Genomic DNA, 14,350 nt, shown 5'->3' with positions numbered 1-14,350 from the left:
CGACCTGTTTAATCTTCCCCCTCTTGCAAGACCCACCGCAGCCCGTTTCATCTTCCCTACTCAGCGAGGAAACAAGAGGGTTAGACTAGGAATCAATTAATGCAGATTAATTGACATTAAAGACTTTCTTTGACGACTGCCTGCTGCCGCAGCTGAGATGTCTCAGTGTGTTTGACTGCGTTAAAAATGTGACTTGTAGAGCAGCGAAATAAAATCATTGTCGATTTAAACTATTTCCAAATGCACAAACAAAAAAAGGTTAAAGGATGTTCTTTATGCTAGCAATAAATATATTATATGTCATAGTGTTTAACGTGTCCCAATTCCAAACTGCATGCCTTTCTTAAACTTATTCTATATTTGATGTAGCGCAGGAATTTAATTAAGTCAAATGATCCAACATGAGGACGTATTAAAAAAAAAAGTGGTATCATCACAACGGATGTAAAAATGTATCATGATATACTGTATATTTTAGGTTATATCGTTCAGCTCTAATAGCATGTATTATCTACTCATCTTCAGTACATTTTTCTTGCAGTTAGTATTAATGAAGGTAATGCAGTTTTAACAAGTTTAACAAATCTTTATTCTAATCTTAACCCCAAACCTAACCCAAGACTAAAAACTTGATATGGCGAAGATTACCGTCATTTTGATGGTTTAAAGCACTTGCAAATGCAAGAAAACATACTCACTCACACACACACACACACACGCACACACACACACACACACACACACACACACACACACACAGGTACACTAATAAGGATACGGTGCTGCCTGAGTAAGGCGATATGTCGGCCATGTCTTGCAGGTCTCCACACTCAGACTTTATGAGGGATAGGGACAGACCCTCTGGCCCATGTTGGCCCGGTGAGCTCTGCCTGTGGTGGTGATGATGATGGTGATGACTGAGATGGCCTCCTCCGAGGGATGCCATTTTGGTTCTGAGGCTGACAGTTTCCCGGGTCATGTCCATAGAATCGGGGGAGGACCGATGAAGGTCCTTGGACCCTGGAGGGTAGCCAGCTCCACCCCCGTGTGAAAGGGGGCTCTGAAAGGGGTAACCCATAAGGGGAAGAGGGAACGGGTGGCGAAAGGATGGAGGGCTAAACCCGAGCGAGGCTGTGAGGGGAGAGGGGTGGAGGGAGGGATGGTGAGGATGAGGAGGAGGAAGAGAGGCGTTAGTATTCTCTCCTCCACCTCCTCCGCCACTCTTGCGCACCACCAGTGGCAGTGCCTCGGTTTGGTCGTTGGACGTTGGCAAACCGCTCAGTCTGCCACTCAAACCACCGAATGAATCCAGCGGGCTCGGGACGATTACATCGGCGAAGCAATGCAGCCTCTGGTTGGAGGAGTGGTAGCTAGGGGTCGGACTGCCGTTGCCGTTCATGCTGAGGGCCAGGGCGCCACCACCAAAGCGTGTGTCCGGGGTGAGAGAGGGGAGGGGCCCAAAAGGTGGAGGACAGGAAGAGGACGAGTTGGAAGAAGAGGAGGGTGCAGCCGGTGTGCTGCTGTGGCAGCCATGATGGTGACCGACGGCCTGCTTGGGCGAGGAGAAGCCCTTGACGACGGTGTCAACCACCTGCGACACGGCACAGTTCAGTTCCTGCTTCAGCGTCTCTGCTAACTGCCTTCCTCCTCCTGCCGCTCCTCCTCTTCTCTTAATCACCCTTTCTACATTCCTCTCCTCATCCTCCTCCATTTCTCCGTCTATCAGGGCCTGTTCTCGGAGGAGGGCTCGGGCCCGGTCCAGAAACAGGCCTGGGTCCAGTTCAGACAGGTCGTCATTGCTACGCCGCCCTCTGTCCCTGTACCTCTCCTCCAGGCCATCGGAGCGGATACTGTCCTCTGACAAGTTACCGTCCTCCTCTCTTTCTCCACCTCGGTCGGCCTCTCTGCTCTCGCCGTTCTCTTCCTCTTCCTCCGTCTCTGAGTCGTAGATCTGGTAGAACTTCTCCTGGAGTTGACGCAGCTGTTTCTGAGAAGGGGAGAGAGAATGTTGAAGAAGATTTCTCCTGAACCTAAAGGTCACCTCTTACCATAAATATACTACAGGAGAAATTAAAATAGTTCAGTACACCTTAGATAATACATAACCCATTTGGTAGACAGACACAATTTTTTTGAGCTGTTTGTCGCACCATTTTTGTTTCGCTCTTCTTTCTAGAAACAGATTTAAGGAATAGGATAGCATGCATTCCTTGAATCTGTGCCACTTTGAAAAGCTGGCCTTCTTTTAGATCCTGAAATCCTGGGTTCTTATTGTTTTTATAGTACCGTATGTTGCTAAATAAACAACATGAAAATTAATTTGACAACTCGAGACTTCAATTAAAGCATCAACTGTCATCCCAACACCCATTTAAAATTGAAAAAGAATTACATAAAAGGTAGGGGAGGGTGGTATTTGTGATGCATTTTAGCTGCAAATGTCCACCCAAAGCGCCTGCGCTTAATGTCTTCATTCTACCAACCTGCATGTCCTCCAGTTGCAGTTTCAGCTGCCGTCTCTCTTCCTGTCTCTGCTCCTGCCTGGAACACACCAGCTGTGTGAAGCTGTGTTGCTGCTGTGGCAGGCGCTGCTTTCTTTTATTCTCCCTATAAACCTCGCCAACGCCGACCATGCCACCCCGCGAACCTGGAGAGCTCAGGAGGGAAGAAGGGCCGTCGCTCCGGCTGTGGTTGTGGCCGCTGGTGTTGTGACTGTTGCCGTCTCTTCGCTGGTCATTACTGCCGCTGCTGTTGTTGCTGCAAGTCTCGTTTTCGCGGTTGCTTTCTTGGCCGTGGTCGCCGTTGGGCCGGACCAATGGCGAGTGACTCATGCCGCGGATGATGTTTTCCACGCGGGCGCGCTTGGCGCGGAGGTGCTCGTCCGACAGCCTGTCCAAGTCGAAGGTGGAGAGGGAGAGGGGCTGAGAGGGAGCGTGGGAGTTGAGGCTTGAAGGAGGCACCGGTCGCCCAAAGGAGGAGGAAGAAGGTGGAGGGGGAAGAGGAGGCCCAGGAGAGAGGCAGTCAGACGGGCTGTCGCGGGAGGAGTTGCTGCAGGCGTCCTCGGCGTGGATCTCCGAGCCTCCACTGGACAGAGCGCCACTCCCCTGTGATGGAGGATAGGAGGACTGAATTCACCAATAAAACCCATGATTTAATGGATCATTGAATGAGGATAAAATACTTGTTAGTGGCTTGTTTGTTTGGTTAATTGGAAAGATAAAATGCAGATTGATTTAATGAAATGGTGACTAAAAACATGAACTGGTTGTCAAAACTAAAATCAGTTAATTGATTAATTGACATTTCACCACCTCCTGTGTGTGTGTGTGTTTGTGTATACCTGAAAGCCTGAGTCACTCCCTCCATTCTTCCCCATGTTATTCTTCAGCAGCTGAGAGATGATGGTAGCACCAGGGAAAGGCATCATGTCGTCTTCGTACGAGTTGGCCCTCTTCAGCAATTTCCTCAAAACATTCGACTTCTCCCCGTCACCGTTGGCACCGCCATGGCCGTGACTGACCAACGAGCATTCTCCGTCCTGATCGGAGCCACGTGATTGGTTCATGCTTTCAAGCAGGGTCTCCCTGGCGCGGCTGAATAACGCACTAGCCACAGTCCTTTTCACCCCAATGTCGACACGTCTGCGCTTGGTCTGTCTGGTTAGGAGGGTGGCGCTGTCATGATCAGGCATCACGCAGGGGAGCTAAGCGGACATGACCAGGGGTCCCCACAGACACGCCGGATGAGAAGAGTCACCTGGTCAACGACAAACAAATAAACATAAATTGCTATGATTTCAACCTTTTATATTACCTGGAAAGTGGCATTTAGATCGTATTAAACTTTACATTCCCAAAATAAGAACTTTATCATTTGGCAAGATTGTGCAATTAAGTGATCAAATTTCGGTCAGAGAGAAGCGCAATCGTTGAAATTTGTAGCAATGTACAGAATGTACAGAATGAAATGTTTAGAATATATAGTTTGAATTGTAAAATATACTAGCCAAAACTTCAAAACTGTTTGCCTAAAATCAGTTGACTTGGTCTTCGGTGTTTTGTGGCTTTTAATAACAATGTCAGTTTTTTTTTTCATAGAATAAATCCTCCACAGTTTAAAAAACATTAGATGGCTATTAATGTGCCTATTTTCTTTCCAAAGGGAATCTTTCTATCTTTCTACCAACTATCAGAGTCGACATAAATTAACACATGTAAAAATCACCGCCTATAAACTATCACTAGAATTTCAAGCAACTCAACAACACACCTGACAGAAACAAATGGGTCGATCGCCAAATTCACAAAATTACTCATAGTGCCTTTCTAGACCAAAAGCCAAGGGAACCACTGTAAGAGAGAAGAAGAAAAAAGAAAACGCTCTCTAAAATAGTTCAAGGAGATATTCCCACAGAGAAGTAACACCTGCCTGTAATAACCAAAAATCATTTCCCATTTCCTCCTCATCCCCTGAGGGGTAACCTTGATTTCTGCATCTTGTGAGGAGCTGTGAAGAATGGAAAGGCTCTCTCGTATTGTCAGAGGGATTTCACTCCACATTCAAGAAAAAAAAAGCAAAGTTGTTTGTGTTACAGTAGTTTTGTTGTTTTACTTCTTCACATAATTTGAAAGATATAGGTACTAACATTTCTAAGAGCAGTGCATTGGGATTTTATTGAACTTTAGGTATTTTATTTAGACGTGCAAAGTTATATTCTCATAAATGCTGCCACTTGGAGTTTTCATAAATTCTCTGCACATTCAAAGGTAGGTTTCTTTTTCTGTCATGAGTGAATATATCTTATCTGTTACACAGCAAGTGTAGAGAGGTACACCTATAGTGGTGGGGAAAGCACTGCGTGAAGGTTAAGTTTCACCGTTGATGCTCTGGAAACACCTTAAACTATCCGAGGTGTGGGAAATGTTAAAGAGCTTGATTCATCCCTATCCAAAACTATCAAATACAACTGGATTCATTTGAGATACATGAGATACCTGCGAACTAAATCTCCAGAAAGTGCAGGCTCTCCTAAAGGCTGCTTTCGTCACTAATTTAGGTTTTCATATCAAATGGAACTAAAACAAAAAAAATTCAAAAACATCTCTAAAATAAGCCTCGGCCATTATAAAACAGGTGAAAGGTGGAAGTAAATATCTGCTTGCCTTTGTGCCTTCACACACTCATGCATACAGGCAGCGTTTCCATGTTACATGTTTGCATCTGTTTTGCAAGTGATGTCAGGGGTCAGGACTAGGAAAATATTTCACAAATTAAAGCTGCTTCCTACAACAGTTTGGTAGAGCTGTGCCTGTGTTCGCAGGAGTTGAGCAGTTTTCATTCCACTGTTAAAATGCGTTAAAACTAAAAAACTAAAAGGAGCACGACTCCGATTTTAGAGAGACAGAAAATGTGAACATGCTCAAACACACGTGAAGCATGAAGCGAGGGGGACACAAATGAGATGCTTTTGCAAAAGCGCACAACCGCCGACGAAGCAGATGCCGTCGTGTTCCTGCAGGGCCATGGCCAAATGAAATAGTTTCCAAGCAGGGGAGAAGGGTTAGTTTGAATGTGACTCCCAGTTTCAGTGTTGTAGACGAGAGGTGTTCAGGAAAAACACTCAGCCCCTCAGCACAGTGCCCGGCGCTGACCCAGATACACACACTCACATACAGTGCATGCATACACACTATCTGTTTGCATGATTGGTTCCTTAGCATTACTCTGGGCAGAGGGGTGCGCGCATACACACACACACACACACACACAGACAGAGGGGAGGTTGAGAGAGTAAGAGACAAACAGTTTAGATTAGGGGGTCCAAAGAGCTGCAAAACTTGGTTATTTTGAAATGTGTATCTGAGGTCAAATTGAGGGTGCATCAGTGCAAAAACGGCAAATGTTTCCTGTCTGCATTAGTAAAACACAAAATGCCTCCATCGCCTTTTCTGGACACATACTGTATTATCATAAAAAAAAATCAAAGTTTGACTCAGAAATACTCATATAAGACCAGGCAGCAATACAAAATGTTTAAATAGCCATGTTCAAAAAAACCGTTTGCATTCATGTTTAAAGGTGAGCACTGAAAGAAGATGTGAGAGTGAGTGTGTGTGCGGTTTCTGTATCAAAACAGAAACTTTTGTTTCCATCTGAATTTGAAGAGCAGGAATAACTTGCTCTGCGATTGAGAACTGAAATGGGAAGTAACTGATGAATAACTGTAAATGCTTATTTCCATTTAAAAGCGGCTGGTGGCTCATGGCTAAGTGAATTCATTTGTTGAAAGAATGATGTGGAGGATGAAGCCAACTAAAAGTCACGTTAACCCTCTTGTTGCTTGAAGACTTTATCGAGGTGTTTCAGCCTTTTACGAATACTTTATTTTATCTTAAAATGACTTCAAAATGACTTTTGGAAATCTAACTTTTTGTAACAGGTGACGGTCATAATTTGCACACCTTGTACTTCCTTCTGCATCTGTAAGAGGAACCAAAGAACGTAGTCAGCTAAGCTTGCGTGTGAAGTGGATCGTTACTTGTTGTTGGAGCTGACTGTGTGTGCGCTCTGAGCGGAGAGCACCGCTGCCTAGAGTCTGACAGAAAACACAGGCTGTTACTTTTACGCGCGGCATCATGGACGGCAGATATAGAGAGATGTTTGTCATAGTCCAAACAGCAATTAGTACGCGATGATGACACGACAGCGGCACCTCTTCTGCAACAGGAGAAGTCGAATGACACACGCTGCAAACAATTCCATCTAAACAAGCAGTTTATTCTGTCGTTATTCAGCCTATAAAGTTGTATTAAAGACGTGAAGAGCTGTACCATAAGAAATAGATAACCCCACTTGTTTGTAATGCAGTTTGCTCTTGTTTTAGCGATATTGAAGTATTAGCTCCCTGGAAACAAGGCCGAATGCTGCATTAAAGATAAATCAAATTAAACTTGACTTCAATTCTCGAAAGACATTTGTTTGATTTCAAGGCAGGGACATTTTGTCTCTCTCAACTGTCATGAGTTCTTCGTTTGCTTTAATTTAAGAAAAAAAAAAAAAAAAAACAATATAAGAAGTAGGATTTTTAAAACTAATTTCGGTATTGAGTCACTTGTCAATCAGCAGCTCATACACAAACCACGAAATCCAAAAGCAATGACAGGTGCGTAAATCCGAGCGAGTTGAACTGCAATACCCCGCAGACTGGCAATCAAAGCAGAAGCACGGCAACGAACAGTGGACAGAACCTCATTTTCATTTTAAAACAAACTTCAGAAATTTGAGTTCACGCATGGCTCGTTGATCCAGCCGGCATCGACCACAAGCAGTCTAGAGACTAGCGCGCGTAAAGTCAATATGAGCAGAAACAGTTTCGGAAAGTAGTCCAAAAAAATAACCAAACCGTCTGGATCCGAGGTGGACCGTCTTCACGAACTAACAGTGGAAGATAAGTTAGTGCGAACACGGTGCTGTTATGGACAAATTACACACACTCATACACACATACACTACAATATATAAGCTCACGAGTGGCAATAAACATGGGAACAAATAATAGCCCACGCGTTTTGACTTACTTCTCTCTCGAGCGTTTCTCCAAGTCGGTCCGTCGAAGAAAGGGCGAACACAAGAGACAGATCCGCACTCGTCGCTGAGATCAATGCTCAGTTTACTATGGCAAAGTGGAGACGTACGCAGAGCGTGCGCGCGGGCGTGAGTGAGTGTGTGTGTGTGTGTGTGTGTGTGTGTGTGTGTGGGAGGTAGCGAGAAAGACAGACGGGAAAACTCATAGAGAAAGTGTGTGAGAGTGAGACACAGACAATGAGAGAGAGAGAGAGAGAGAGAGAGAGAGAGAGAGAGAGAGAGAGAGAGACTGCTCTTGTGCGCCGCTCTTCTCCCGGGATGGGAAGTGTTTAGTATCGAGCGCGCCCGGTCCGTCCGGCACTCTCGGCTCGTCGCGAATCCTGTTGTCTCCGCTCTGGCCGAGGGGCAAGACTCTCTATAAGAAACAAGAAGAGACGCACATGAAGGATACGTGAAGACGCTGCGTCACCGGCCCCGGAGTGAGGTAACGACTCCACCTGACCAATAAGGAAGAGGAACCAGGGACGGTGGATTTTATTTATAAGGAGCCCTCCGAAAGCGGCGCGCAGCCAGAGCGGAGAGAGAGAGCGAGGAGACAGGAGCAGAGCGTGACGCGGAGGGTAAACTGAAAGTCAGGTTCACCGACCTTTCTAATTAGCGGAGAAGCTGCAAAAATCTGAATAGAATAAATGCATATTTTAACTTAAACCGGACTTCAAGGGCATCGGCTGTCCCATTTTTTGTTTAAGCATGATTTTTTTTTTATTTATTTTTTTGTGATACAACTACATCATCAGTAAATCAAAGCACTAGATTTATGTCTACTTCTCGGCTTGTGTCATTTAATAAAAAACACACATGTAATGTATGATTAAAGAGCCACTGTAAGCGATTGGTTTATTGTGTGCATGTTCTTATGTTGCTGTTACAACATGTTCAAGTGCAGTGCATGTACTCACATCTATGGTTATAATAAACACAGGGTATACATGTATCTGTTCTTTTCATTCCTCTACACTGATACCCTGTGTAAGTCAGAAACTATATATATATATATATATATATATATATATATATATATATAAAACTGAATATATGTTGTGCCTTAATGCAGCTGTAAATGCGTGCGCGTAATTGGAAACAACCGTGCGCCTTTGACGGAGCTCCTTGTCAATCAAAGAAAGTTGCCCAAAACGCATAAAAATAAAACGATACCGCTGAAGTCCCGTTCTCTCCAGAGATCAAATGTCAGGCAACCGCCTGGAGCTGATCGCGTGTCAGTATTTTGCTCAAGGACACTTCAGCAGAGCGGCTGCTTGCTTCGAGCTGCAGGAATCTCTCCATTTACGACCATCCCAGACCGCTGTCCATCCTTCCAAAGACACCGAGAGGTGCAAATAAAACATAATCACAGGAATATGTGAACCCTATTTCCACGTTGAGTCGAATTTTAAAAGACGCTGAGGCCTTTTACGAAACATGCTGCTTAAAGTTTCAACAATGAATCCTGCACCGAATTTTAAAGCAACGGAGAGTAAAAAAAAAAGAGCATTCCTTGTCTCAGATTCTATGAATTACTCTGAGCTTTTAATTAAAAGTTTGGCCTAATTAAATATAATTCTTAAGGGGTGGGGGTTGTGTGTTTGTTGCGTTGTTATGCTGAGTTAACAGGCACGTTCCTCCAGTATAACGGCTCACTGATGACTCTGATTCACCGCAGGTAGAAAAAAAAAAAGTTAGAGTTATTTCGGATTCGTCCTGAGTAGGACGCATCAATGTGTAAATCCACACGCGCTCAACAAATGAGTAAAAACTAAATCACACGAACAGAGAGAAAAAAAATCTATGAGGCGAAAATGATTGTTCAGGGAAGTTAATAAGAATAACACACAGAGGAAAAAAAATATCAGTTCAAACAAGGCAGAGAGTGCCAAATTCTGGCTCTGATTAAAGCAGATGACAAATATGTTTATGTATATTAAACTGTTAATGAGGCAAACATGAGGCAGATTACTTCTCTAGGAACCTCTCGGAACTAAATAAAAAACGAGGAAATGTGTAAGAAAAGTGGAACTCCTGTATATGATGTCGACATTTTTGGTATGGTTTTTAAAAGCCATTAGATTAGACTCGATCATTGGATTAAAGTAGCCTACGTAATGTGATAGGTTCTGTGTGCAGAGGTATGTCCGTGCGCTTCGTGGCTGTGTGGGCCATTTTATGAAAAACACTATAGCCTATATAGCTTCCTGCTATAAATGATGCACATTTGTAATACAAAGTTATTGAGTTAAAACTATTTTCTTGAAGCATCGTGTTCGGCCTGATTCAAACGAGATCTTTTAGAATGGATACGGAATTTCTCCATTATTTTTCAATATGAAATATCAGCGCACCCACTCTTAACATACGAGCAGTGCCACTTATCCAGCATCTCCCCTCTTAACTTAATTACGCACGGGAATGATCGGCATTTACATGAAGTTGCACAATTATTTGTCGTACTCCCCAGCTGTGCCGTGCGGTTTAATTTGTAGAAAAGATAAACATTAAAACCCAGAAATAAAAATACATATATTTCCCCCGAGGAGACAGATATGTGTTCCGTGCTACACAGGTTGTGTCCTTGCATGCAGGGGCAAACAGGCCAGTTTCTGTAACGATCTCTTGCCAATTATTTGCTACCGACATGGCAACTTCACCACGATGCAACACACAAAAAACCCCACACACACACACACACACACACACACACACTTAACAACGAGCTTTAAAAGCTGTGACCTATTTCAGCGACGGCGCCCTGGGTGATGCCATTTTGTAGTTTGTTAACTTTGAAATTCATGTGAATATTTCCTTGAGCGCGCGGCTGGATGAGGAGAAAATGCGCACGTTTAGAGAAGACAACAAAAGTCCAATTAAGTTTTGCCCCTGCTCATGAAAAAAAAAAAAAAAATCCCAGTTTCCTGACTGTGAGGCCCAAAAAAGAGGAGGCGTGGTGTGCGTGCGCTGGATGGAAGAATCTCTGTAAAGAGGAGGGGACTATTTCGCTTTTGATACAGTTTTACTGCTGAAAATGTTACAGAAAAGGACATAATGTCAATTTACAGAAAAAAAAAAAAAAAAAAAAACGCCAAAAGGAGTAGGAGGGCAGCTACTACATTTGAAACCGTATAAAAAGAAGAGCTACTTAACAGCTACATGATAACCAATGCAGGATACAAAATAATAATAATAAAATAATAAAGAAAGTGTAATTGTTGTCTCATAAAGATGTGCTTCCACTTACTTAACCTGATGGAGAAGTATAGAAAATATTTGTCACAGCTGTTTTCACAGACATGGTAGAAATTAAATGTATTAATGTTTAACTTGTTGACCTCCCTGTGTTTATTTGCCCGATGTGGCGATGAACCCCACTAGTGTTTGTGTGTGTGAGTGCGTTACTCAATGAATAAGAGAGTCATGCCACACACACACACACGCACTCTCTCTCACACACACACACACACACACACACACACACACACACACACACACACACACAAAGCCAGTGTGCTTTGAGCTGAGCTGTGAGAGAAGAGAAGGTGGAAACTGTGTAAGAAAGCAAGAGTGTGAGGGGCTGTGTTTCAGTCATGGCCAGTCACCCCGAACTGTTCCTACAGTTTACTCAGTGCAGCTGAACACCGACACCCCAGAGTGACCTCACAAATATCAACAGGGAAGGTTTTTAATCAACCACTCGTTACTAGTATCACAGGATTTAACCAAATGAGCCAAACTGACAATCCGAAACAAACAGCACAAATACACCTCACGTTTAGTCCCTATGGATGGGGACAGGTTTACATGTCCCCATCCATCCAACATGTTAATGTGTACTCCAGGCTATCTTTGTGATTTATTCAGCAGTAAAAGTCTTTCAGTACATAGTTTACGCATCATTGTTTTGACATTTTTGCAGTGCTGTGGTCTGATATAGGCTGTTCGCACCAGTGGGAATCTCACCTGAAACCACTTTTTAAAGAGCAGACTTTAAATAATAGAAAGTGGGTTTATCTTCTTTTTTTCCCAGGGAGTTTAAAGGTGCATCATGTAGCATTTTAACATGAGTGACTAAATCAGATAATTGAGACAAGTATCGTGACATGAGTCAAAGCCTCCCTATCAGCCTCTACTCATCAGTTGTTTCTTACCACAGGTTCAGTTTTATCTTGCAAGTCTTAAACGGTTTTATTCCAGTTCCACTTTTCTGTTTCAACTATAGACTGAAGAAGACACGCACATAGCATGAGTGATGTCAGCGCTACATCTCTTAAGAATTGTTTGGGTACAAAGGGTTAGGGTTAATGCATCTGTATCAGCTACTGAAGTCAGAACATCTGGCAAAAAAAAAACTGTGGTTGAAGCTGAGGTTGAGGGAGAAAACAAATGTACTTTTTGTGTGTGTAATGTACATAATATAACATTTAAAATCACACCTAGACACATTACAAAGATCAAAATTAAATATTGAGAAATATGTGTGGAGGGAAAAAGCTAACTGCTAACTGGACTTCAGCAGAGCCAACATCTAGCAGCCAGTAATGATGCTACATCTGGAGGGACTCGTGTAGTGGCTCCAGGTAATGTTGCTAAAAACGGCAATATTGGCTCAATGTCATGAAAAGTTCACTTTGCTAAAAGGTCGGCATGCCACATAAGGACTCCTTACATGCTGACAGACATGTGCACACACACTGAGATGTGTGTTTTATCCCTTTGGATCATCATCATGCTGAAAAAGTAGACAAAAAGGGAATAATGAAAATAGAAAGGCAGAGAGAGGGAATAATGATAGGCCTGCCACTGATGGAGGTCTGGAGGTAGAGACAGATGGGTGAAGAGGTTTCTCTTCCTGTCTTTTTCTCCATCTCTCCCCCTCGCTCTCTCATCCTTTTTCTCTCTGTCTCTTTTTTCTCCCCCTTTCTCTCTTTTGTCCTCTTTTTCTTTTTCGTCTACTCTCTCTCCATCAAGATGCCATTATTCAGGACATTAGCGAAGAAGAGCTAAAAGCTCTCACTGTCGAGGAGGGTCCCAGGGTCCTTTCTGAGAGCTGTGACGCAAACACACAACGCACACACACACACACACACACACACACACACACACTGACTACAGAAGTACCATATAGTATAGGTGAAGAGGTAAGAGGTGGTAAAAAGGTCTTATTGCAAACATTACCAGGTATCTAGGCTCCTCTACTCTCCTCTGTGGCCAAAAACATGGACATTAGTTAGTTCAATAAAGCACATTGGGCATACATTTTGACACACATCGTCTTCTCTATTTGCTTGCTTTTCTCAGCCTTTCTTTCACCTGCCACTCTCATAATGCCTTGAAATATGTGTAAAAAGACATGGAAAATTACTGCATATTGTGTGAACAAATTAGGCGAAGGCATTCATGTGTATTTGCTCTGGATAAACTGGCAAGAGGTTCTGTGAAATGACCGGCTCTATTTTATCATATTCAAATATGTGTGGATTTAATGTATGTTTTTTAAGAATCTCTTAGTAGTTGATTACACTTGTGTGTGCCTCACCTGGATACCGGAATTGTGTCCTCACCTTGTGCTGGGAAACTCAGATGTGTGAATTAGTTGTCCTGGTGCTCCAAAAATAAGTGTTCTTAGGAGCAGATGTGTACTTTTAAAAATCCATTTTGCACAATTATTATAGTCATTGTTGCGGCTGTAAGCAGTCCAACAAAGTGCTGCCACGAGGGACTAAACACTGAGAGATGCATAAACACACTGTGACACACTCAAGATTGTATTGCAATGATTTATTCCTCCACACGCAAAATACAACTAGCACTGCAGTTACCAAATGTAAAGTTACTTTGTGAGTCGAAATAAGTGCGTTATTGCGGCGGTCAACAGAAAGTGTTCGCTTCCAGGCTCACCCCCTCTCTGTCAAAGCCCCCCAAAAAAAAAAAACACGTGAACAGGTGAAGCAAATAAATATAATGTGATCACTTCCTCTCAAACCGCCATGAAAACGCCCACCACCTACAATATAAGTGCACAATATAATAATCAATAAATAATATAAATGAGACCATAAACAACATACAATATGTGGCTCCTACAGTCATGATCAGCCAATGTAGATGTTATAGGTAGAATAACATGACCTTGAACGTCTTTGTGGTACTGAGCTGTTGTGTTTTCTATCTGAACAGGTTGGTCCGTTGGCTTTTAGCCTGACAAAGTCCGACTATCTGTGGTTTAAAGGATGACATGACTTTCCATCTTTTCAAATCCAAAAGTTATGACAAACATATTTTCTCATGTTTCTCTATAGTGGTATTAACCCTGTAAAGCCTGACACATCAAAAAATAGCCAGAAAATTCAACTTCTTTGGAATTGAGATGTTTATTAACAAAATCCCCAAAAAAAACATTTTGCCATATCATTTTGTTTATGATATCTTTTTCTGTATCACATTTGATACATTGGGCGTTTTGGGGCAGCTTTTGCATGCATGGAACATGCAGAGAATTTCATTTTCCCAAGTTTTAACATATCCGTCTTTGAGGTTTCTGCCTGCACAAACAGAATTGTTTTGTGTTGCTAACAACGTTGAGATTTTTTGAAGGGCAGGGGGGGGTGCAGCTGCAACACTGCTGGACACACGCAGGACACTGTCGACCGTTTTCGGGGATTGTTTGAAAGTAGTTAGACTGGATACCGTTGACAGTGAGATGGCTCTATACTGCTTG

At 43.0% G+C, this 14,350-nt stretch overlaps 1 protein-coding gene across 5 annotated transcripts in view; it reads right to left on the bottom strand.

The window, feature by feature from the left end:
* prox1a (prospero homeobox 1a) overlaps positions 1-8,281 on the bottom strand; it is a 39,440-nt gene extending 31,159 nt beyond the window's left edge. For 3 of the 5 annotated variants that reach the window (XM_031291817.2, XM_031291822.2, XM_031291823.2), the window contains exons 1-4: positions 7,578-8,281; positions 3,341-3,756; positions 2,484-3,104; positions 779-1,987 (exon numbers count right to left, since the gene is read on the bottom strand). In XM_031291817.2, coding sequence (XP_031147677.1) covers positions 779-1,987; positions 2,484-3,104; positions 3,341-3,691 — 2,181 coding nt within the window. In that variant the 5' untranslated portion in view covers positions 3,692-3,756; positions 7,578-8,281. Of the gene's footprint in view, positions 1-778; positions 1,988-2,483; positions 3,105-3,340; positions 3,757-7,000; positions 7,012-7,573 lie in introns of all 5 variants that reach the window. The other 2 variants (XM_031291818.2, XM_031291819.2) reach the window with 2 other exon arrangements.
* Between the last annotated feature and the right edge of the window lie 6,069 nt (positions 8,282-14,350).

The sequence above is a fragment of the Sander lucioperca genome, chromosome 24, assembly GCF_008315115.2.
Source record: "Sander lucioperca isolate FBNREF2018 chromosome 24, SLUC_FBN_1.2, whole genome shotgun sequence".
NCBI lineage: Eukaryota > Metazoa > Chordata > Actinopteri > Perciformes > Percidae > Sander > Sander lucioperca.
Note: the sequence above shows the minus strand (reverse complement) of the source record. Positions and strands in the feature narration are given on the sequence as shown.